The 26,286-nt window shown below is 29.8% G+C and overlaps 2 protein-coding genes and 1 non-coding gene across 4 annotated transcripts in view; 1 reads left to right on the plus strand and 2 right to left on the minus strand.

Annotated features, from left to right (window-relative positions):
- Positions 1-4,558, plus strand: part of LOC145191214 (cohesin subunit SA-1-like) — a 37,311-nt gene extending 32,753 nt beyond the window's left edge. For both annotated transcript variants that reach the window (XM_090067645.1, XM_090067646.1), the window contains exons 40-45: positions 2,901-3,047; positions 3,188-3,409; positions 3,512-3,573; positions 3,751-3,855; positions 4,004-4,070; positions 4,206-4,558. In XM_090067645.1, the coding sequence (XP_089923771.1) occupies positions 2,901-3,047; positions 3,188-3,409; positions 3,512-3,573; positions 3,751-3,855; positions 4,004-4,070; positions 4,206-4,283 (681 nt within the window). In that variant the 3' untranslated portion in view covers positions 4,284-4,558. The remainder of the gene's footprint in view (positions 1-2,900; positions 3,048-3,187; positions 3,410-3,511; positions 3,574-3,750; positions 3,856-4,003; positions 4,071-4,205) is intronic.
- Positions 4,559-9,569: 5,011 nt separating this feature from the next.
- Trnav-aac (transfer RNA valine (anticodon AAC)) lies at positions 9,570-9,642 on the minus strand. Its single transcript has one exon. It is a non-coding gene; the product is annotated as a tRNA-Val (tRNA).
- Positions 9,643-16,447: 6,805 nt separating this feature from the next.
- LOC145191078 (fragile X messenger ribonucleoprotein 1 homolog A-like) lies at positions 16,448-25,012 on the minus strand. The gene is made up of 10 exons (XM_090066423.1): positions 24,745-25,012; positions 23,872-23,924; positions 23,420-23,677; positions 22,883-22,948; positions 20,705-21,089; positions 20,121-20,315; positions 19,942-20,028; positions 18,749-19,042; positions 17,570-17,756; positions 16,448-17,479 (listed from the first exon to the last, which is right to left on the minus strand). The coding sequence occupies exons 1-10, from the start codon at positions 24,796-24,798 to the stop codon at positions 16,899-16,901; spliced, it is 2,160 nt and encodes a 719-aa protein (XP_089922549.1). The 5' UTR covers positions 24,799-25,012; the 3' UTR covers positions 16,448-16,898.
- Between the last annotated feature and the right edge of the window lie 1,274 nt (positions 25,013-26,286).

Below are 26,286 nucleotides of genomic sequence, written 5' to 3' on the forward strand. Positions count from 1 at the left end.
TTGGTATTTTTTGGACCAAAAAAAAAAATCAAAACTCCTTTATTTTTAAAGGTTTTTGTATTAAATTTTTTATCAAATGTTGGTGACATATTTTGAAGTTGTTTTTCAACAACAAACTGCAGTTAGCAACACCCTTTACCATTCAAGTTCATCAGAGCACTTAAAGTGTTATATAGAGGCTATTTTGAGTATTTTTTTAAATATATACTCTATATATAAATATAAAACTTCTTAGTGCATAAGGGTGTATGGGGATAAATGCATTTTTTGATGTTACATGGTGTTTGATTTCATGGTCAACTTGAATTATATGCATTTTGTCTTTAAATTAGAATTTGAGGTCCAATACAAAGAGCTAATATAGGAAAAACTTTGATGCAAATACATAGCTATATTAGCTATATACAGTGGTTTTCATAAATTTAGACGCACTCATATTTGAGAATTTAAATTTTTAGTTTTTTAACAATAAAACAATAACAAAAAAAGATTTCGGTTTAGTTTTTTTTCTATTTATTAGATAAATACATACAGAATACAAAATTTAAAAAATTTACAAAAAAAAATACAAACACTAAGTAATACTTAGGTACAACTACATGGTATTAAAAAAATAAGACAAAAAAATTGTTCATAAATTTAGACGCACGCTACATTAGGAGGCGTAATTTATGAACCAATCACTATTTTGTGTATTCGCCTTTTGCTTTAATACAACTAAGAACTCTTCTCAGCATAGACTCAACAAGATTTTTGCTCATCGCTTCTGGGACCTTATACCAGGTCTCCTTAAGGACGTCCTTCAGCTGGCCAAGTGTGGAAGTTTAAACCTTTGCCAATTCACGGTCAATCCAAGCCCAAATGTTTTCAATTGGGTTCAAATCAGGTGAGTATGGAGGCCACAGTGTTGTCTTGATATTATTATCGTTGAACCACTCCTTTGTATAGTATGCAGTATGTGCAGTAGCGCCATCTTGTTGAAGTTTCCATGGTTTATCATTGAGCATAAGCAGGTCAATTGATGGAATTAGGTTGTTTTCCAGTACTATTACGTATATTCTGGAGTTGATTCTCCCGGTGTATGTTTGGCACATACCAACACCTTAATAATTGAAGCATGACCAGATTCCTATCAAGCCTCCTCCACTTTGTACAGTCGGTCTAATGTATCTGGTGTAATACTTTTTGTGAGCCATTCTTTTGACTGTTATGATAGATTTGTGATTGATAAGCTCAAAGTTACTCTCATCACTCCACATAATGTTTTTCCATTGTTCTATTGTCCAATACCTTCTTTCACGACACCATTTTAGTCTCCTTTGTTTATCATATGGACGCAAGAGCGGTTTCTTCAAAGCAGAGTAGACTCTAATCTTGTATTTAATAAGTATTCGGGGGACTATGCTTTTAGAAATAGATGTATTTCGCGTTGTATTGAATTCTGTGTTCAATTCTTTGTAACTAATTCTTGGATTAGCTCTGACAGCTCTAAAAAGGGCACTATCGTCCTTTCTGGTGGTTGACAAGGGTCTACCTAGCCTTGTTTTCTCGCTGGCACCACCAGTGTGAAGAAAGTTTTGCTTCGTTGTCCAAACGCATTTCTCAGAAACTCTAATTAACCTAGCAATTTCTCTATTACTTTTGGTTCCTTCTTTGATGTGAGCAATTATTTGCCATCTTTCAGCTTGAGTGATACGTCTTTTGCCCATTTTTCGCGTCTTTTTAGTGCAAAAGTAACTTAACTCTTGTTTCTTTATCAAATTATCATTAACTAATTCCAGGTAAGTTATATCTATATAAGGTTTTTTGACAAAACCAATTAATTTAGGCCTATAAATGAGAAATATGGGAAAAAAACTACTAATTAACTATCAACTAACAAGATATAAAACTTTTTTGATCGTGCGTCTAAATTTATGAATAAAATAAAATCAAGCTTATCAATTAACTTTTTTGTGTTAATTGGTATAGAATGAGTAATAAACATCCTGTAAAAAAAATTAAGGTACTCTATAATAGAGTTTCACTTCCTCTACTAATTTATATATGAAACATAGCAGTAGAACTTTTTTTTAATTTTTACTTTAAGCATTTTCTTACATATATGTAAAAAAAAAAATGAGTGCGTCTAAATTTATGAAAACCACTGTATTTGCAGCAGTGCAAATATATAGCTATACTAGCTATATATTTGCACTGCTGCAAAAAAGCCTCTGCATCTACATGCTGGTTTGTTTCTGTATATAAAAGCTTGTAAAATTTTCTACTTTAATTTTAAAAAATTTCAACTCTCCTTGCTTTGAATAGAGAGAAGGCCTTTAGGAACTGGTTTCTCATTGATAACATGAGTGTACAAGCAACTTGTAAAGACCCAGTGGTATTAGACATCAGGAATTTAGTGAGATAAACAGCCCTGCTGTTTCTCTTTTATAACTCTCTAACAAATTTGGATTTAGTTGATATTTAATTGGCCTATAATTGACATAATTGTTATATTGACTGAGAAATTACATTATAGACTGGTGTTTGTAATTATTTTTAATACAAAGTTTATTTTCTTATCTTAAATATTTTTTTGGAATAGTCTTGCTACATTACCATCTGGATGTCTTTTTAAGGACATGAGCAGCAAAAGGAAAACAAACAAAAAAAATTGCATTGATTTTAATTTTAATGTTTTATATTTGATTCAAATTTTGTGTCAATAGCAAGAACAAAAAAATCTGAAAAAAGTGTAAATGAAGATATAACTTGAAGGGGAGGTTAAAGGAAAACCTATTTTCAGAGTAACATCTTTTATTTGTGGCTTTGTGCTTCACAAGATGTATCGTTTTTTGACTTTATCTTTTATGAGTTAATAGATATTTTTCTTTTTAAGTTTTTTTACATGTTATTTTTAGGTGGAAAGAGTACAATCTCATGATGAGACACCTCCAGTAACACATAACTCTAAAAAAGGAGGAAAACCTATTTCAAATGAAAAAAAATTTATGAAATCCTTAGGAAAAAAAACATTGCCATCAGAATTTATTCAGGAATCAGATCAGGTAACTGATTTTCAAAATGTTATAAGAAGCTGAGTTGTTGAATTATTTTTGTCAATTTTTTTGTTCTTTTTTTTTTTTTTTTTAAGATAAAGTTTTTTTTTTTTTAAGATAGAGTTTTTTATATGTTTTCTCTTCTTTAGTCTCCTGAACTGTCTCCAAACGATTTTTCTGAAAAATATCAAAATCAAGAACTTAATAAACTTCAATCTCCTGTAAAAATGTCGTCTGTTGAAAGTAATAAACCCAAAGAAACTTTGAAAAACAAGAGAAAGTTTTCTGGAAAACAACGAGGATCTGTTGCAAGCTCGCCACTCAGGCTAAGTGCAAGTGGAAAATCTCCTGCAAAGAAAATCAAATTACAAGTGTGATATTTTAATTAACTTAAATTCAAAATGTTTTCAGAAAACATCAGTTCTATTACTAGTTGTGTTTTTCCTGAAAATTTTTATTTTCTTGAATCATAGAATAGTGAAGAATCGTCTTCTGTTGTTGAAAGTGAAGAATCAAGTCAAGAGGACAGCTCAAGGTATTTTTTTTCTCATCGCTAAACCTTTGGCAACCAAAAAAATCAATTTAGTTTTAAAACATTTAAACAAGTATCACATAAACAATAATTTAACATAAATTTGCTGGGTTCAATTTGATGCTGTTTATATTTTAACAAGGAAATGTGTAAATATTTCTTCTGAATATTTTTTTGTAGTAGAGTTAGAGAAGACTCCATTGCTACACCTGACTCTCAGAAAAAGAATTCTAAATTTCCTAGAAAATTTTACGAAATGAGATCTGCAACTCCTTCAAAACGAGCGTAGGACTAATATAATTTTAAATTTTTTTATTATTTCTTAATAGTGATATGAAATTGATTGTGTAAAAATATTTTATATCAATTACTGTAAATTTCTAGGGCTTATTTATGCGATTATTATCTTTCCATTTATTCCTATTTTGTCCAGGCGAGCCAATATTGAAGATAGTGATAGTGCAAACAGCAGTGTTACGTACAGTCCTCGCGATAAAAACGTATGTTGTGTTATGGTTTTAAATATGACATTTACTAATTCTGTTAAGAAAGTTTCCTGCGTTTATTTAATTTGCGGTGCCTGATTTTGCTTTTTGTACCGCATAAAAAACCTGTACTTGTATTTTTGCGTTTAGACAACCAAAAGACAAAAACGTGACATATCCCCAGAAATTTTAAATGAGTCCCAAGATTTGCTCGAAACATCCTCGTAATGTATTCAAGTCGTTTTGAATGAGAATTTTCGAACTGTTGGTTAGGTTCTCACTGGACATGAGAAGTAAATCGAATAATGTATAAACCTGTCTTTCCAAGTGTTATCGTGTAAACACGAGATGTCCTGTGTGTACGAGTTTGACTAAATGTAAAATGAAAACAATGCAGTTATTTTAATGTAGATATTTAGATAAACATGTGACATTTTATTGTATAAATTATAATGAAAAAGTTTTTTTTTCCTTGTAAAAAATCTTCAAAGTTTTAGTTATGTTTTTGTTTTGTTTTTATTTATATTGAGTTCAAAAAGGTTTTTTTTTGTTTCTAAAGTACAGTATCGGACAAAACATGGTGGACAAACTCAAATTTAGAACAAAAGTTGATCAAAAACTAAAAAAAACTAGTAAAACAATTGAACATATTATTTTTTATGTAGTTTATTATGTTGTTAACAAAACTTAAAACTTTTGAATCATACTAAAAATCACTAAAAAAGTATTAAAACACATTTTCCCTAACAAACTACATTTTTCTTTGGACAAAACAAGGTGGACATTCAAAAAATCGACTGAAAATTCAAAAAAATTCAAAAATTAACTTATTATTTTTCAAAAAACTTCAAAAGTTGACTTAATATTTGGTAGGACCTCCTTTACTTTTAATTACTTCTTTCATTCTTCGGGGCATAGACGCAATTAATGAGTCAACAATTCTCATATCAATCTCTCGCCAGGCCTTCTCGATTTGTTCAAATAATTCCTCACTGGTCTTCACATTTGCACGCTCAATCTTATTGTCAATTATTTCCCACAAATTTTCTATGGGATTCAAGTCAGGGCTTTGTGCAGGCCACTCCATTATGGTGATATTCTTGTCCTTGAACCATTGTTTTACAATTTTTGACGTATGTTTGGGATCATTATCCTGTTGAAAAATCCATTTTAGGGGCATCTCCCATTCAGCATGTGGTAACATAACATCTTCCATTATATCTTTGTAAACAAAGCGGTCCATAATTCCATTAATTTTGTGAATAGGACCAGTTCCTAGTGCTGAGAAACATCCCCAAACCATAGCAGACGTTCCATGCTTAACACTCTTCTTGGTATATTTAGTATTGAATCTGGTGTTCTTTGGTCTCCAGACTCGCTTCTTGCCGTCGCTTCCAAAAAGGTTATATTTTGATTCATCACTAAAAAGTATGTTTTTCCACTGGTCTACAGTCCAATTTTGGTGTGCTTTGGCAAACGCAAGTCTTAGCTTTCTATTTTTAAAGGAAGTTAGCGGTTTCTTGGCAGGCATTCGAGAAAACAATTTTGCTTCGTTAGCTCTTCGTCGCACAGTGCGATTAGAGATTTGTAGTTCAAGTTTTTCGGTTAATTTTGTGGATGACAAAAATGGATCTTTTTTAAGCTCTTTAACAATTATTCGATCTAGTCTTTGTGTTGTTTTTCTTGGACGTCCGCCCCGATGGTTTGTTTTATAGCAGTCACGAGATCCAAATGATTTGACAGTTTTGCTTACAGTCGATTTAGCTATATTATATTTTCTACAAATTTCAGCTTGACGTTTTCCGCTTTTAAAATCTTTAATAATATTTTCACGTAAAACACTTCCTAATTTGTCGTAAGCCATTTTAAGTTGCAATTTTTGCAAAATTTACCCCATATATCACGAGTTAAATCTATTTTTAGTTTAATTGAAAAAATAATTGGCCAGACGTTCCAAAATCTATTTATTATTTTAGAGTAATGTTAGGATAAAAGTGAAAACAAAAGAATGCGGTAAATTGAATAAAGACAATGAAATCTTATAAAAAAAGCTTCGTTTTGATTTGTCCACCTTGTTTTGTCCAAGGAAAAATGTAGTTTGTTGAGAAAAATGTGTTATAAATTTTTTTTGTGATTCTTAGTATGATTCAAACGTTTTAAATTTTGTTAAGAACATAATAAACTATTTAAAAATTAATATGTACAATTGTTTTACTAGTTCTTTTTAGTTTTTGATTAACTTTTGTTCTAAATTTGAGTTTGTCCACCATGTTTTGTCCGATACTGTAAGTTCTTTTTTTTTTCTTTCTATTTTCTTCCTAGTTGTAAACTTATTGATGCGCAAAAAGAACACTGCGTGGTTTTACGTTATTACTTTTAAAAATCTTCTGTTAAACGTTATAACATCTTGGATCGTTTTTGTGTCTATTGGATTACAGAAAATGTATTCTAGATTAAAATAAATCCTATAAACGCATCAATGATAGTGTTAAAAGGGATTCAATGGATGATTAATTAAATATAGTAGTACAGCATATAGCACATACAATCCATTCAGTATACCAAGAGATTCCTCAAAAATTTCTTCCTAGTTGATGCAAAGGTGTAGAAACCACATGCCCTAATTGCTGTCGGCCAGTACTGCGCTTAAACATAAAATTACCAAAGTAAAATCCTGCTTTGTCACCCGCCAAGACAAAAACTGGCTCCTCCACTAAGGCCTCAATAAAGAAACGGTGAAGACATTTCATAAGTTAATAACACGAAAAAATGTAGCGCAGATAAAATTACACACTTGCGATCAAATGCATATCAAAATTAGAATCAGAAGTGTGCGAAAATAACAAACGTGAAAATTTTTTTTTTGGGTTATGACCTCAACCAGGACCACCTTATCCAATAAATAAAACAGACACTATAGGCACTTTCTAGGACTTATGAAACCTATATTTTTGTTGAAATAATTCCAAATTAAAGATGCTGCTGGAGGCATGAAGAATGATGATTAGTTTACTTTAATTTTTGAAAGATACTACGTGAGAATTACGATATTACGCGAGATTTAGTTAAAATATCTGACGAGAAATTAAATTACGGAAGCGAAAGCAAACGATGAATTAAATTAAATTGCGATACCATATAAAACATTTACTGATTGATATGATTTCATACGATATCACACGATCGAATTGTGCGAATGAGTGCGCTTTCAATTATACTATATGAGTCAGTTATATAACTCTCGGTTATAACAAATTTACAATTACAAATTACTAATCGTTTATAAAAGAAAAATACAAAGTTTCGTGAGAACCGAGCCGATAATAAATAATTCCGTCGGTAGCGAAACAATAGCGATATAACCGATACCTTTAATACAGTATCACGTGATCTCGATATCGATACGAGACGATTACCGAGATTTTTTATTACAGTTATCTTGTTTTCAAATTTTGTTACTTAAAATCACATAGCTTTGTGAAGAATGATCCAATCTCTATAAAATTTTGACTTCGTAATACAAACTTTATGCTGTTTCCAATGATATTATAATCTGAAATTTTGAAACAGCTTGAAATTTTTATACTTTATAAATCTCAAAACGTTTGATGTTTTTACTGACTAATCTAACTACAAGAAAACAAAAAGGCTTTTTTTCCAAACTCTTCAGAATAATAAGAACGCAGAAATTGATAAAAATAGTGTGAATGTAGTCAATAATATAATCTTTCTTATGTCATATTTTCAATCTTCCTCATAAAACAATGGTCCTGATAAATTAAAAAATCTTTGTCACGTCGATATTTAAGACTGTTGATGAATATGGTGGGAAGAGTGTTCCAGGCGCGGGTTTAGCTTTTTAAAGAAGTCAAGAAATGTCAACGTATCTAGGTATAGAGAGGGGCGGGGGAGGGAGCCTAACTTGGCCTAAAGTTACGCTACCGAACGATGAAGAAAACCTCTTGTTAAATGAACTTAATAATTTTTTGGACTCTTGTTTGCCGAATAAACGGGCCAAGTTAGGCACAAAAATGCTTTGCCTAACTTGACCTGAAGTTACGTTACCGGAGAATAAAAAGGAAACAATTTAATAAGAATTTATACGATTTCGAAATCTCGTCAGCCAAATAAACGGGCCAGGTTAGGCGCGCCTAATATGGTTCGAAATTACGCTACCGATAACAAAATTAGAATCCACTTTACCACTGATCTCAATAATAACTGGATAGCGCAACTCCGAGCAAAATTTCTTATTTTTTGACGCCAAAATCGCCATATTGGAAAGCCCCAAAAATTTTAATCCCGTAAGCTTTAAGTAGGGAGCTTAGGCAATTTTTATGGCCAATGTAAATCTTTTTTATTTAAAATGCATCGGATTCCTTAATATATTTTATTTTCAAAATGGTTTCAACCACTTCTGTAGCTTATTTAGTTCCAAAGATATTCGTGTTTTAATATTTTCAATTCATATACATTTTATGAAATATTTCCGTAAAGTTTCTCGTTAAACTTTTGGCACCGAAAAAAAAAACTTTATCTTTTTTTTTTCTTGCGTAAAAAGTTGCGTTAACAATAAAATATCTAAAGACGGAGGAAATTTATAAAATTTCCACTTAGAAAACAAAAAACCCACCCTATTAGACTACCAAAAACAAACAAAAAAACTGATTGACATAATAAATAAATAGTTGCAGAATCTATTTTTATGTGGGGACGAAAGAATTAGCTTAATTTACTTGTATAAAAACAAAACTGAAACATTTAAAGTTAAATAACTTTATCAATTCTAAAGCAAAACGATGTCCCTAAAAAAATTATTGTAGTGCAACCTTTTCTAAAAAAAAATAACATCTATATATACATATATACTATTTATTTTCATGGGTGGGTTTTCATTCTTCGACACCTACATAAAATCATTTGTTGCGTTTTTTGGACGAAGTTTTTCAAAAACGTTCGGTATATTTTTTTCCGCGATAAAATGTCACGTGACAAAACTCCCTACTTTAAGTTCTCTTTTTCGGCTTATCGCTTTATCGCTTTATCGCACATATCAGATTTCATTGTTCTGGGGCTTTCCAATATGGCGATTTTGGCGTCAATTTTGATATTAGAGATGCGCTATCCAGTTATTATAGAGATCAGTGCACTTTACAAATATTTCTTAAATACGGAAGCCGGTAAAAAACGAGAAAGATGGAGATTTTATACTTATAAAAATTCCTTAGATATCGCTAATTTACTCCCAAAAAATCACAAAATAAATTAAAGAATGTATTTTTTTTAAATTAGAAAGCTTTTTAATTAAAAAGTGTTTACCAAAAAAGATGTTAGTTGACGCGCCTAACAAGCCTAACCTTAAACCCGCCCCTGTGTTCCTCCAATCAATTAAACTATTAGATTGTTTAAAATAAACATTCCAGTTATCATGCAGTAAGTGAATTAATTTCATGAAATAAATATTACTCAAAGCCTTTATTTCTTCACACTTAAGTTACGAGGTTGTATAAAATATAGTTCCACCCGGGCTTGAACCGGGGACCTTTCGCGTGTTAGGCGAACGTGATAACCACTACACTATGGAACTGTACTTATGTAAGATTTCAAAAATTTTAAATTAAAATAATCTTAAAATAATAGTTTTCATTTTAAAAATAAATGATAAAAAATAAGAGATTTATGGAGATGTAATACTTATTTTTCAAAAAAATTGTAATGTAAATTCCTATTCCATCCAATGCAAAATTTTTTTCCCTTACCACCTACTCCAATATTACCATTTTAAACTTATCACGAATTCTAATGTACATCTATTTTTTTTTTTTTCGATTTTTATATATTTAAGATAATAAAAACTTTTTTTAAATCAGTTATAATTAGACTGAGGTAAAGTAGGGCGGGGCTAGTTGAGCATAGGGGCAAGTTGGGGAGCTAAAATATCTCAAAAACTACGCATCAAGTGACAAAACATCTAATCGATGAAAGATAGGTATATATAATGGTAATACAATGCGCATTAAATGGTTGTTGGACCACAATCAAGTGAGATGCACGGGCACTTTTTTGATTTTGGACCAAAAAAAGTAAAAAATATTTTTTGCTATTTTTCTATTAGATTCTTAAAAAAACTTTTATCTGGCATCACTTTAGTGTCAATATTTTACCCATTTATTTGACTTTCAATTATACTTAGCCATATTTCCCTAAGTATTATAGCTCTTTTTATAACCTAACTTTTGTGTCACCTAGTCTAGTCGGCGTAAGCTGAGCAGGTTTGAAAAAAATTAATAAAACGGCAATATTGGAGAAACAAATTTCATTGGGTAAACATTTTAAGGTTCATAAACACTTTTAAACTAATCATTACTAAATACTCTTAACAATTTAAAATATCTGAAAATCTTTTTTTTAATATCTGAAATTCATTTTTCTTTTAAAGATGTTATTGTGATTTAAAACTTTTAAATTTTTGCTTTTTTAAAAATATTTTTACTTAAATATTACTTAGTCAATAAAATGTATTAGTCAAAAAGTTCAGAAATAAAAATTTTAACTTACTTCATTTTTAACTTACCCCACATAGCTGCTCAACTTACCCCGCTGGGGTTGTTGCCCCGCTGAGGCAGGTTGAACAGCTTGGTAAACTTTAGGGAATATTTTCTCAAAAAAATCTAAAAACGTTTTTTTTTTTCTTAAGTAATTTTTAGCAGATAAAATTATCTTTTTAATAGTGAAAAAATTATGTAAATCCGACGCACCGTTCAAGAGATCTATTAGATTTAGTAAAAATTGCTCGAATCGCCCCCCCCCCCCCCGCGCAACCCAAATATATAGTATAAAATAAATGCTGTAACAATAAATACGATTATAAAGGTGTTTTAATTAACGGAAAAATATAAATAAGGAAATATATAATTGACACTTACAACTCAAAGTGAATAGTAAGAATTATGACATTTGGTAAACCATTTTGATTATTGAACATCAATCAATTACACATTGTTTTTATTTATTATAAAGGTTAATGACAGCAGAAACTTTCCCAAATAGAGAACAATCCTTTAGAAAATGTGACAAAAAACTGAAAGAGCATTATTAGAATGAAGTCGATCTTTAGACAATTTACTTAAAAAAATAAACAATAAAGTATTTTCTTTCCAAATGAATGTTAAGCCCAGAAAATTGGCAAAATAATATCAGCAATATAAGAGAGAAATAGTAAACACGATTAAAAAAAACAAACAAAAAAACAATAGAGAAATGATAAACACACGAAAAAATTTACTAAATCTAATTATATTTTGATAAGAAGATTTAGTATTTCGTTTGTAAAAACCCCTTTTCACGATAAAAGATTTTAATTGGTTAATATTTTGTGTTCCTTTGAAAATTTTCTGTTCTTTTAAAAAGTTGAAATAGCTTTATACAACAACTTTAATGAGTCTGTAATCAGCAGTTCATTGTTCTCTAACGTTCTTTAATGAAAGCGAAAACATGCCGTTAAAAAATATGCTTTAATAAAACTAAAGTTAAAATAAGAAAATGACTTTTAAAACTAAAATGAAAAAAGATTTTATAAAAATGAAAAAAAAAAGCAAAAACGAAAACTTTATTGCAACAAGAGTCATAATATTTTTTTATAAATTTCGCTGGCCATCAAAAAAATAAGTTATGCAATCCTTTTAAACAAATGCAGCAGAATCTAAGGCATTTTTGGGTGCTGAAACCATACCAAGCATCAGTTTTTTTGTACAGTTTTAGCATCAGTATTATCTACAGATCGCATAATAAGACGTCGATTGTATTTAATAATGGGGAATATAAAATTCTATATAAAAAAATTAAAAAACTTAGTAATAGACAGTTTTGCTAAATTAGATTTTATCGAGCACACCATGTTTTTTCTTACAAATTTACCATATATACAACAAAAACTGTTGAGTTTTTATAACCATGGTCAGCCATACTTAAGAAAAGATGAGTGAAAAGCTAAAAAGTGAGCTTATGTTTATTCAAGGAAAACAAACTTTTTTTTCTCTTGATGCGAAGAAGAAGAAGGAGAACAAAACGGGAAAGTAAAGGTCAGTCTTGAAGTTACCACAACTGCCAACCTAATTTCAATTAAAGCCATTAATATATTAAAATGTATAGATAGATTAAAAAAGTGAACAAAAAAAACTTTTTTATTATAATTGTCAGCCAAAATTATAAAAATAAGGCAAAATGATTCATGTAATCGCTCGCCTGTTGTTAAAAATTCAAACTTAGCATGGGTTTTAAGATCTTGGAAAAAGCTTCAATTATCCATTTGTATATAAAAATTTACTAATAGTTAAAAAGCTTTGTTTGTGGACGAAGTTTGCCAAATTAATTAATTCCATTAAACAAATATGTGATAAAGTAATGTAAATCGTTTTTCTTCTTTAAAATGTAAATTTATTTTTATCACTTAATGTTGATAATCCTTATTATTAGGGAGAATTTATTATGAATACAAAAAGTTAGTACTCAACCAGGTGCTTTGGTACTTAAATTTTAAACTCTGGCAAATTGTGTGAAACATTTTATTGTAAAACATAATTGTAGCTGGGACCTTTTCTATTTCAAACAATCTAATTTCCAGTTAACACACGCTAATAAACATTTCAACAATTATTATCAACGTTATTAAGTCTATCAGAAATAGTTATACATAACTACTTAAAACAGATAGTTTTTCATTGTTAGAAAAAAACAAATAAAAAAACACAAAGAAAACTAAATCGCTAAAAAACTAAAACTGAAAATTAAATCAAAAACAGTTTCAAAAAGACAAAGCAGAACAATTTTTAAAACTATAATAGCACTGATTACACTGACCTGAGATTGAAAAAAAAAAAAAAAAAAAAAGAGCATTTAGTTACTAACATTGTGAATTATTTTTTATCAAATTTAAAAGTTATTCATCATACCGAAGACTCCGCCTTTCATGTTGATGAATGTACCTTCAAAGGAATTGTAGCCCTTAGATTTCTATAGCTCGTAGAGAACTCCTCTAAATCTTTGACATATGTGGAGCTTAATGATTTTCCAAAACAACCATGAACTATTTTTTCAAAATCTCTAATTACCTTAATGTATTTGGCAGCGGAAACTCCTTGACTAGACTCCTGAAAAAACAGTTCAAAGCTGTCTATGTTTTTAAGCAACTTATTGCAAGCATTGCCTTCCAAACGATGCTGCCCTTGGTAGGACACTCTGCAGATGTTTATCTTAGACAAATATTGGTTAAAAAACTGTTACCCACACTCCTTGTTTTTAAATAAATCTTTTTCAATCTCTTTTAAAATTTTGTCTTCAACACCTAGCAGCATATGTAGATCAGGAATATTTACAAGTTCTAGTATCTTTTTGTTTTTGTTGCCTGTTAATAAAGGGAGATTAACAACATTTGTGTACTTTTTTGCTTTTTTTAAATCTGCACCATCAGCCATCGATTGCTCGTACAATCTGCACAAAGATTCTAGAGTATAATGAGCAGCTTTTTGAAGGCCAATGTAATAGTTTTGTGGACACTTGAATCTTTAAATCTTTCCACGCATATCTGTCACACTTGCTCAGTTTCTCTGGAACTTTATTATTTTTTAACTCTGGTTTTAGGGTGATTGATTGTGTAACTTTAAGGAATCTCTGCCCTCCATCTAAATCTAATTTGATATTAACATCATTTGTTCCTTGACTTCTGTGATGAAATACCATTGCTACAAGCTCTTCAATGTCATTGCAGTACACAATAGGAGCATCTTTTTCTACCAACTATCCATCCATAAAAAATCAAAATGAATGATACAAGTTGCAATCTAACTCTAATTTCATTTAACTCTAATGTTAATGGGAGTTTATCACCATTAAATAATTTTCCAATCATCTCATTGTTCTCAATCAGTTTAATATTGAAACCAGATTCCACACTTTTCCGTCCTGCTTCACTTCTCAGAAATTGTGCAACTTCAATCATGTTGCGATTTCTTAGAAATTATAATTAAGTTATTACAAAAATTGGCTTTAAACTCATAACAAAATTATTTTTAAAAGTATTTTTAAGCAACAAAAACTTACCTGGCATGTAGTTTTAAGTTTGTTTAATTTATCTAAACAAAAGAAAGTTTCTTAACCTCAGTCTTTCCGAAAGAGACAGTGAGTTGCTTGGGACCAAAAGTTTTCAAAGCTAAGGTGTTCCCTGAGTCATTTGCGCTTAGATCTTTGATAGAACTGGACAGAACTTTTCCTTGCGTTGTTGGCGATACTGATTTTACAATGGTAGTCAAATTCTTTCGTCTTTCTAATTTCGTATAGGGATGTGGAATTCCTTGTCCCACTTGGGCATAGCAATCTTCACAATTTAGTCTTTTTGCAGGTTTATATCAAACATCTTCAATGCCTTTTTAAACAAGTTTTTCCAACACACATTCAATCATAGAGGCCAATATTTTTTCCATTTTTGATTTGCGCCCATTTTTACAAATAAAACATTCACATTTTCTCCCTCTGATAACTCTGGTATTCAGGTCTAAATTTTATAGCATATGTATAGCAACTATAATAACTAAAATAACGTAACTAAATTTTAACTAAAGTAAATTAAATATCAATATAGTTATAATTAACTTCATAACACGGCCACATTGTGAAGTTAGGATCAGTTCCTGCAAGCGTTTTTCTATATTTCGAGCAAAGCACGGTAGAAAGGTCAGGGTTATCCGCTGAATAAACTTTTCAGAATATAGTTTTGATAAGGTTTGAGTAGTCATTTTTCTTTTTATTTAGATTTAAATAAGTTGTTTCAGCATTATTTATTGGTCTTAAATCTTTGCCTTTCTTGAAGCAGCAAATGCAAAACTTTTTAACAAAATCACCATGTTCTTTTGCATGTTTAGGCATTTTAAATGAATGCTTCAAATAAAAACTTCTGATATGAATTGATAATATTGGCATGATATATCAGTCATATCAATAAAATGTCAATATAATGGCTACAAACATGCTTTCAGTTCGTATGTCAACGCGTGTGAGGAGTTATTATGCAACTATTAACAATTAACAACTGCTAGCTTTTACTGATTGTTAATAACTAAAGGTTGCTTTGCTTTATTTTTATTTTAATAAAAAAGTAAATAGAAGGTAATTAAAACTCACATATCTACCTGTAAATTTTAATCTAAACAAACATTTTTAAATACTTTAAAAGAAATATTGATAAATCTATCAAAAACATTTTTGAAAATCTAAATACAGGAGCATGGGCATGATTTTGTGGTGTTCGAAACGATCCCCCGAATCCCCCCTAGGGTATGGTTCCTAAAAACCCTTTTCAATTTTTTGCTAGTTTTTTATTAAACAAGATCAAAATTCATCGACAGATTTCAAATTACATCAAAAAAAAGTTTTTTCATTTAAAAGTTAAGACCATTTAAAGTTTTTTCAGGGGGTAATTGGAGGTAATTTTAAGTTTTGCATGGTTACAAATCTTAAACGAAAAGAGATTTTTTGATGAAATTTGAAATATGTCGATAAATTTGATTGTACAAAAAAAGATTTTTATGATTAAAGGAAACGTAGTTCTAGGAAGGGGGGAGTTAAGGTTTGGGGCGGGGTTGGTTTAGCTCCAATTACCCTCCTCTCTTGCAAGTCATCCTCATTAGGCACCAGTATCAATATACTAGAAATTTGAGTATGCCCCATGCCTTTTAGCTACCTATCTTGAACAACAAAATTCCTGGACACTCCCCTAAAATATGTGGTTTCTCTCCAGGCCCCCACTATAAAAAGTTATCGCTTAGATTTTTTGAATGACGAAATGTTTTCTGATGATAATCAAAAAAAAAAAATCTGGGGATGTGTTGCAAGGTCTTAAAGCATGTTCCTATGCACTGTCTCAGGTTACAATTACAAATAAAGCTTTAAAAATGTTTTAAATACTGTTTATAGATATAGCAATACACGACCACTCCTGCTGACCGCCACCTGGAGACGAGCAAGTACTACACAATTACTCGCACTCACAGTCAAATGGTCATTAAGTTCTCTGACGCTATCTAGAGAGCTCAGTCTGTATCTAAAAAACTAGACCTGATTGAGCTATAAGGAATGGTTGATTCGGTTTTAGAACCACCTAAGAAACCCCTAGGAATATTTTTGACGCAGACCAGTGTAGTCAAACAGCCAAACTATTAACTTCAGCCTTCCACTTTGTCACTTGTGGCAACCTAACAGAAGATAGCTTTACCCAGTTAGTCGTTTTAGCAACATTTTCAAGAGCTGAATCAGACGAAATACCATAAGGCGAGAATCATTTTGGGAGTCTTTTGTTTAATAAAGTTATAACATTAAAGTTAAATAAATACAGGAGAAGATTATAACTTTTGTCTTGTTCAAAAAATAAAAATTCACATTCGAAAAGACACTGAGATGCTAAACAAATTTTACATTTTACACCGATACATAGCTCATGTAATTAAAATTATATTGTAATATTTCACAGATATGATACAAGATATGGAATCGATAAAATAAATTTAAGTTCCCTTCAAAAATATTTGCTAATTATTCTCTTTAACGCGCAAAAAAAATCTGTCACTACAAAATAATCATTTAGCGCATTGTAGAGAGCAGACATTATAGGAAAAGCATTGAAAACTTAGAGTGATGACAGAATGTTTGTCTAATTTCATTTTTTTTTTTTTTTTTTTTTTAAAATTTGAAAAACTTTGAAAAAATTTCATAACTTCAGTTCCTTCAAATTTTCGAATCCTTTTCACAAATAAAAGAAAACAAAAATCGCCAAGAAAAATACAAAACCAAAGACTATTGCTGTATCAGCAAAGGCTGCTCATTATTTGCTACGTTTATAGAACATTTATCATTATCAATTCCTAAAGGGACTTCTTTATCAGTTTTTGATGAGGATATGTCACTTGGTTTCTCTTCGCTATGAGGAACGACAGCTTTCTCAGAAGTTTCTTCTTGTCCCTCGTTGACTTGATTCTTCTGCTTGATTTGAGTAATCTTAGTGTTAATCTGTCCGCTAACGGTTGCTACATTAGCATTTGAATGACGAATCATTTTGCGATGTTCTCTGGGTTGATTTGGTTGATTATTTGTAATGCGACCGGCAGGATGGTTTTTGTTGCGATTCAGTTGGTCTAGGACGTTTGGGTTTTGGGATCTATTTTGTTGATGTTGCTGTCCTCGCGGTAAACTTGGATTGAGTTGCTTTTTGTCTGTAATTTTTTGAGGGGTCTCATTTTTTTCGAAAAACTTTATTTGTCTATGATCATGATGTTGTTCACCTTCACTTTTTGTTCTCATGCGGTGTTTCTTTTCATAATCCACAGGATCATCATTCAATTCTTCTAGATGTAAACGCCAGTTAAGGTCAGCGTTTGCTGAAACACAAACACACCAAAATAAATTAATATTATACTTGCTAAAATGATAAATAAAAAAAGATTTTAAAAAAAAACCCATCTACAAACCTTGACTCTTTTCTCTCTCGTTATCACTGTTTTGTCTTTGACGAGAAGATCGGGATCCAACACAAGCTCCTCGCGCATTTACTTTACCACCTCGAATGGGCTGAGAGTTTTTTTTGGTTTCTTGATTGTTCTCATTTTCCACCTCAGGAATTGTTTGTGGAACCCCCTCAGGTGAAACTTTTTCACCCTAAAATATGTTTAAGATCAATAGTATACCAACAGTCGATAGTAACAACATCAATCAACTATATCAACAGTGGTTTCTTTGTAAATTAAATTTCCTGAACTTTTGTTGACAAAAAAATATTTTCTGTAATACAATTTTTTTAGACAAAGGTTTATAAAACATTGATTAAAAAAGTGTTTGATTAGTTTTACTTAGATTTACTAAAATTACTTAAGCGATTTTAGTAAAACCTTATATATTTATGTAAACATAATTTTCTTTGTATCTATCCTTTAAGTAATAAAAAAGTAAGCTAAATAAGGGTTTGAATACATTCCCAAGCTATGTTAGCATCAGCAAAAGATTGTTGGGACATTAATTTCATAGCATCAAATCAAGGTAATCAGGGTATCAATACATGCATTAAAGCTTAACAATTTAAATTTAAATGCAGAAGAATGCCTCAAGGTACTACAGAACATATACACATTATATACTGTAGTGACTTGCAGCATTCTGCTGCATTTAATTTCATATACTATATAGAGCTGTCCTATATTCTTGAAAGTTGATGTGGATTGTTTTTTCATTACATAGCACAAAATTAGATGGTAAAAAATGGCTATGCAGATATATACATATGCCCTTTTAGAGTGGAACTTGATAAGTTAAACCAACTTTTGTTGATAATGTTGATAAGAATTATTTCATTTAAAGACCAATTTTAGAGGTCAATTTCTTGTGGTGCCCTAAATAAAAATATTTTTTCGTTTTAACCTCCTAATATTTTATATTAAAGAAAGGTTAAATATCATTTAGTAGAATTTTTATTTTTATCAGTTTAATCATTTTAAGTGTCTTGTTAAAATTTTTAAATAACCATGACTTTTACCTGATTTCCATTTGGCTGCATAGAGCGCATTGCGCTCTAAGTAGCAACGGCCTAAAATATTTAACTCTTCAATAGAAATATATTTTATTCTCATCCAGTGAAACATAAAAAAAAAACTTACTTTATCGCCTTTAGATAAACACTCTGTTTCGCTTGTCGTGCGCAATCTCAATGAAGGGTTTTTATTGTTGTAACTACTTGTGTACACAGGCAATTCAGCTAAATCACCAACATAACTTTCAATGGTCTGGGTTCGATCACGAACTGCCAAATCATTTTGTGAAGTAATACTGAGGGCATGTTGACGCCGCATCTCAGCTGGAGGAGGAAAAAAAGGTCCTGTAGTTGGATGTATACCATAAACTCTTAGCTCTGCATCAATACTTTCCTTCTGCTTTCGCAGCTCCTCAACATCCTAAGTTAAAGTTTCAGAAAATTTTTTAGATTAAAATTTTAGATGACATATTTTATTTACAAATTGAAGACCTAAAAGTGTTAACAGCATTTGTCTTATATTTATCAAAATGAAACCCTAACTAATAGAACTTTAAAATTATCATTAAAATATTTCGAAACTTAAAATATTTTGAAACTGAATTTCATTACTTTAATAACTTTTCAGAGTTTTTTAATTTATTTTTCTATATCTATTTTAAAGAATGTTTGAACAAGTAAAAGATATGGACAGTAAATATAATAAAACATTTGGCAACATTTACCAAACTTTAGAGTTCTTAAAAGATAAATTTAACAGGTAATCTGTAATTGTCAACAGCATCCTCTATTTTTGATAATATTGGAAAAAAACAAAAAACAATACATTTATTAATTACATTTACATATCATTTAATTTTAGCTGCCAACTTGATAAAAATGTTGACTTTAGAAAAAGCTGATTCTGGAAAATTCTTCATCATAAACTTTTGTCAAAGACATATTTAGAAAAAATGAACAAATATAGCTGAAAGAAAAATGAGTAATATAGCTGAAAGATAAATGCTTCAATGAAGCAAATTAAGCTAGTGTTTTGCCAACTATAAAAATATTTTAGACACTTTTTCAATGTTTGAATGATGTAATGAATGTTTATTATATTTATTTTAAAAATATATCCTGGCAATTTATAATACCTTAATTTTAAAAAACTATAATTTTTTTTTTTAAACTGGTTGATCTTGACCAGCAAAAATTTAATTTACAAGGTCAAAATAGCATTTTTTTTTGGTAGTCCAGCTGGTCATTGACCACCTGTTATTTTCATTCTGTTGTAAAATGAATATTTAAGAGATTAACTTAATCAAAAGAAAAGCTTACCTTTAAATGACAAAGATGATACTGCAACATCATTTTTGCATTCTCATTGTTATCTTTTGTACCAATAAACAAGAATGGAACATCTTTCTAACATAAATACCCAATAGAAGAATTTGATTATTTGTGATTTTTTCAAAACCACTAAAAAAAGTTAACCAAACATAATTTTAAAAAAAAACCTGTTTTTCTTCATCAGTTTTATTATCCTCTGGTTCAGGATCAATTTTTACACGAACAACACCAGATTTGTCAACAATATCTTGAACAATGCGCCCATTTCTACCTATTACTTTACCAACATATATTCTAGGTACAAACACAACTTCTTCAGCAAATTCGAGAAGCTTCCTTGCTTCAAGTACACAAGCAGTATTCTAATTTTAAAATTTTATATAAAAAAAAAAGACATTTCAGTTAGTACAGGATTTAGTAGAAGTAAAAACAGGTAAATTATGTACTTCATATATTCATTGATGGTATAAATATACACATAAAAAAAACCCATAGAAACTGAGTAGAAAATAAGATGTTCTTTTATAAGAACATATCAGCAATGACGAATAAGGGTTATGATAAAAATCCTTTTGATTGGCATTATTGCTGTGAAAAAGACATTTCTTATTTTATAACAAATTTTGTTTGTTTGTTGGAACACAAAGTCCTATCCATTTTAAACACAAAATCTATTTGTTTGGTAGATTTTTGTTAATTATCTCTGCATATTTTCATCATGAATTTTCAAAAATACATAAATATAAAATACCTCCCCTAAGATATTAAAAGTACATGTAGGTTCATCCACTTCAACCGACATTATTCCAGGAATCCTTCTAGCAGCCTGAATATTGGCACCTTGTGCACCAATAGCCAAACCCAAAAGATCTTCAGGTAAGACAAGTTGCTCATAGATAGGAGCTTGTTGAGCTTGTTTTTGTGCGCATTCTAACTGCCGTATGCTTTCCTCATTGCGTGATTGTAAAAGTAATTTTGTACGAAGGCTACGAAAATGCATTTCACTTAAGATAGCAGCTTTTTTAATGGAATCTTCACAAGATGAAAGAATAACCAAAACATTAAGCTCATTTAAATAAAAGATAGAAAGTGCTTTTGTCATCTCACGGAAAGTCTCATGAACATCCCCAGTACACCTACATAAATATAATATTTAAGCTGAATACAAAATATAAATACAAAAAATTAAAACATAATACAGAAACAAAAAGTTCAAACCAAAATAAAGAAAAAAGGAATAAATGTTAAGTTAAAAAAAATTCTTTTGCATTGAAATTACTATTGACGATAAAACTCTCTTGTGGTGCCATTAATATTAGCAATAAAAACGATAATTAAAAAACTGAGTCACTAAAATTACATCTCATAATATAAATTGAGAATAGATATTGATGCAGCCCCATACTGTGTGTGCTTGTATGCTTTACTTTTATAAATGGCTTCACTAGTACTTGCAATCCTGGGATTGTCTAAGTCAATCCTGTGATTCTCAGATGTACATTTTTTCTATGATTATCCTAATATTTTAAAAGAAATTTTAAGTAGTACTTTTACTGATAAAATGTTATGAGAAACTTTGCTTCTTGTTAGGTTGGTTAGTTAAACTTTTTAAGTCTAATTTAACAATTATTCGATAATGTAAAATAAGCATTGAATTATTAAATTGTGAAAGGTAAGTATAGTAATGTTAAAAAAAAAAAACTTTCTTATTGCAACATTAAACAAAAGTTTGTACAAAAATTTTAAAAATTGATCATTAAATAATATACTCAAATTAAAAATTAAATAATCATGTTTTTATCTTAAAAAAGTTAAATACGGAATGAAAAAAAAAATACATTAAAAAAAAATTTTTTTTTTTAACTGAAATGCAAAAAAAGAAAATTTTAAAATATATGTATATACTAACAATAATTTAGGTGATAATGCAAAATTTTAATTAATTTTACGATCAAAAGTAATTCAGCTGTTTGGAAACAAGATTTTCTGACATGAGATTCAGAAATTTACTGATCCCAGTAAAAACAATCCATAATTATGTTGCTATAGCAAAAAAATTGCTTTAACTCATTGTATTGACAAGAAAAAGAAAACAAAATTCAGATTTGAAAAAAAGTTTTCTTTGTCTTTTAACAAATGGACATCACTTTGAAATTCATAGACAAAATTCTCAATTCTTTAGTTTGGGTTTAGAGCTAATAACAGGCTCAATGCCAGAAAAAAATGCTTTGAATTATTAGATAAAAAACTTTAAGAGCATACAACTTGTAGTAATAAGTGTTTTTTTATCAAAAGGAGGAATCGGCTACAATTCTGCTAAAATCTGAAAGTGAATTTTCTGAAAGTGACTGAAGCTAACAATTCAGAGTAATATCACTGGAAGATAAAGGGATTGTTGTTAACCAAAAACAAAGTAAGAAGAGCACAACGAAGAGAAAATTTTCAAGAAAGAATCACATGTTTCAAAAGAGTAAGATGTTTTATAGCTCATTTGTATATCTAATTACACTTGAAAGAACTTTCGTACCTACAATAATCCAAAAAGACATTTTTTTAATAATAAAAACCAGGCTGGCAATATTTTGCTTTTGAGAACAAAATTAACTGTAAAGTTAGTTTATTCAAAATGGCAAATATTAGGGATTTGTAGTATAATTTTGTACTTTCAACTTCAGTTTAGAGCACTTTCCATTGATTTTGAGACCCATGTTTTTATACGATTCTTAATCAACATAAAATTCTCTATCAGAACCACTCATAAAATTGAGGGGGGGGGGGAGAGAGGGAGGAGTGAGGGAGTGAGGGAGGGAGGGAGTGAGGGAGGGAGGGAGTGAGGGAGGGAGTGAGGGAGTGAGGGAGGGAGGGAGAGAAAATCAAGTAGTGCCATGTTTCATATACACACACAGACATAAGTAACAGTTTCTCTTACATGCTCCGTAGGTCTTGTGGAACCTCTATCATACATTTGAAGAACATTGATCTTGTCACTTGCTCACTAAATTGAATTGTATTAAATAAACAGAAAATGTTAAAACTATTTTTCCCAAACAGTAGTTCAAAAAGATGTTGCATAAAGCAATCACAGTAAATATTTGTCATACATCTGAGAAAGATCTGAGAAAGATTAGACTAATCTAATCAATAAGTTGATTTACCATAAATATATATTTATTAATTGGATTAGGCAGTACTATCTAAAACATTTAAACAAGATTTTGAATAAATACTAAAACCTTTTTAGAAATCTATCAGATACAACATTATTTACACAACATCATTATGTCCAGTCCTCTCCAAAGGCACTAAAAACCATTCCAAAAATATTTCTACTGAAGTATCTAAATCTTGTTTACTTTCACCTGAGCTTGTATTTGAATGCTATGCTATACAATTTTTTGTTTATTTCTCTTACTTATATCTGTTTTTCTTGTTTCTTTTCATTTAGTTATTGAAGCACAAAACTTACCATTGCCCAATTGGTCGAATCCGCTCTAGTGGCACAATTTCATTGAACGCTTCATCTAGTCCTTTAAACTTAACAACAAAAAAACCTCCTCGACGTTGTACTATTTTTCCTTCCCACCACCCCATTGGTTCAGTATCATCTTCTTTAGAAAAGATTTCTATATCTTCATTATCATGGTACTTAAATGCATTCTTTAGTTCAGCAGCTTTTATATGTCTACGAACATCTGTAAGAGGTACACGAACCCAATTATCGGGTCTAAAGAAACAATTATTTCCTAAGCTAACAAAAGGATTCTTTTCTTATTTACATAAATAACATTTGAACAACATTTCATTTTTTAAATAGATTGGTCATCTATATTTCACATGTAAAAACATAACCTTTGTAAAATCACAGAAACAAACAAACAAAAAATTACTAATAATATATAAATATATATATAAACATACTCATGGTCATATGCCACAGTAGCTTCTTTTGAATGAATATTCTTTAAATGAGCCTATATTGAAAAACACCTAAGTACTAACTTAACTACATTACATCTCATAAAAATTTTTTATTTAAAAAAAAAAGAAATTTGGTTGTAAACTTTCAATATTTACAAAGTTAAATTCTAAAAAAAAACAAAAAAAAAACTAAGATTATTAATGGGATGCTAACAGCTAACAGATCAGTAACAGCTCTTTAATTCAAAGATTAAAATATCTTAATGTATTCAAAGTACATGGTTTAGAATGACTGCAAGTGTATCAGCTTGCTAAGTCATTTGGTGTGATAATGAATTTTTTCATAGGATTTTTAGAAGCAAGCTAACAAATATTTTTAATTAACTTTTATTGAAACAAATGTTTAATTTCAAATAATTTATGATACATACATATTATTAATACATAAATCTAATTTTTTTATAATACATTTATGACATAATTATATTTGTATAGTCTAATAATAAGTATTTGACTACCTATCTAGGATAATCTAGAGCTAAAGGTTTGGAAAAAAATTAAAACACATTGTCGATGTTTAGGATCCCTCTATAAAGGACAACAAGGAAACTTGATTCAATGATAAAAAGAGATAAGTACTAATTGAAGAGATCTGAAGAGGATTGTTCCTGTTTCAGGATGTATCATGTTTTTTATGTTTATAGTCTGATTTTCCAATTTATCTATATCATCAGTACTATACTAGCTCAGCAAACAGCTAGCAAAACCTTATTCAGATGTGATTTTACTTAATGAAACAAAAACCATTTTTCACACTGCTTTATTTTGATATCTATGTGTGGTCGGTTATGGTGAATAACTAATTTAAATTACCGGGAAAAAGGCACCATTTACGTTGTTTCTAACTTCAACTTGTGTTTCATCCATAACTTACAAGGTTACCTACACGCTGGTTTTGTAGGCACACGGTCAGTACAGTGCTAAAGATTGGTACTAAAATTTCGCCAGCTGTGAAAACAATCTCAAACTTATTTTACATTGATAGTTAACTGTAACGAGACCAAAAATGGAAAAACATGTGATCAAAACATTACCCACGGGGGATCACTATCTGATTTTCATCAATTACAGACAAGAGCCCAATGCTGGTACTGAGAACTACCAAACCATTCACAGAAGCTTGTTTTGTTTTATGGCACTATGAAAATGAAATTCTCATACATGAAAAATAAAAATTAAAAAAAAAAAAAAAAAAATATTAAAATAAAAAAAAATAAAATAAAAATAGAATACTTTTTTTTAACTTACTTCTCCAATGAACTTTTATCTTCTTAAAAGAAGCTTTTACTTTTTAAAGAGAATCCTAAAGCTCCTTTCGACAAAAGCCGGAAAATTTTGGCCAAGTACAATTCATCTTTATGCTGTTTGATGTATTACTTGTTAAATAAACATTGATAACGAAACCAAATGTTAGTGAGATTTAAACGTAAACTACTTATTCTCTTTGATAAGATAAAAGGTGCTGCATTTTGTTGACAAAACCGCTCTAGTTTCTTTAAAAAGTATTCACTTCATATTTAGCAATTTCAACCTTCTCTCCCCACCCCCTCCCCCTTAGCTTCAGCGAGAAATCAAGTAAAATGAATATAGACAAGAAATTTGTTCCAGATAAATCAACACTTGGTTGTTGATAACATAACATATCGGAATATCATCTTTCATCTATACTGATTTCTTTTTTAATAAATATCAAACAATGGCAAGTTTAACAGTGGATTAGTAAAAATTTCAAAAGCAAAATAAGAAATGCAAATTTTTACATCAAATTCAATCTCCATTTGCTAATACGAAAAGCGTTGCGAACACCAAAAGCATTGTGGTTTTCTATTATTAGTCATTTGAAATAGGTCGAATTTTAAATAATATATTTATAAATGCATAAATTATTCAAAATTCGTTTTCTTTCAAAAGACATAATGCAGGTCAGAAGCTGACATTCCTCACTGCTGTTCAGCGTCACTAGCATCGCGTATACTTCAGGGATGAAGCGACAACAAGTCATACTTCTCTTCTCTGGAATGTCTTCCTTACCCATTACAGAGAGCAAATTACAAATTCGTAAAAATGGTATTAGTCTGATAAATATTAGAAAATAGGCATTATAAATTGTTGAAAAAAGATGTACGAGTGTTCTTTTCTTTTTTCTTTTTCTGCTTTTCTTTGAAAATTTCTTTCTCTTGATCCGATTAAAACTGAAACTTTCACTTATATTTCGCATAAAAAAAAAAAACTCGATTTGTCATTTCAAATATATAAAATAGAAGAAGTAACAGTATGGAGTGAAATAACAACAGTTTTTTTTTTTAAAAAAAAAGCCTGAGGTTATGGAAATTTACCCGTATATACCAGAATATT

The sequence above is a fragment of the Hydra viridissima genome, unplaced genomic scaffold, assembly GCF_058129835.1.
Source record: "Hydra viridissima isolate aposymbiotic clone 2 unplaced genomic scaffold, HvirCarnegie_v1 scaffold_11, whole genome shotgun sequence".
Classification (NCBI taxonomy): Eukaryota; Metazoa; Cnidaria; class Hydrozoa; order Anthoathecata; family Hydridae; genus Hydra; species Hydra viridissima.

Bases quoted from the DNA above. Each gene is read 5' to 3' on its own strand.
- LOC145191078 (XM_090066423.1), bottom strand. From the start codon at position 24,798: ATGGATGAAACACAAGTTGAAGTTAGAAACAACGTAAATGGTGCCTTT. The intron at 20,316-20,704 runs GTATTTTATATT...TTTTAAAATTAG, and splicing joins CTTTTAATATCTTAGGGGAG to AATACTGCTTGTGTACTTGA. The intron at 19,043-19,941 runs GTAAGCTTTTCT...ACTTTAACTTAG, and splicing joins ATCATCTTTGTCATTTAAAG to GATGTTGAGGAGCTGCGAAA.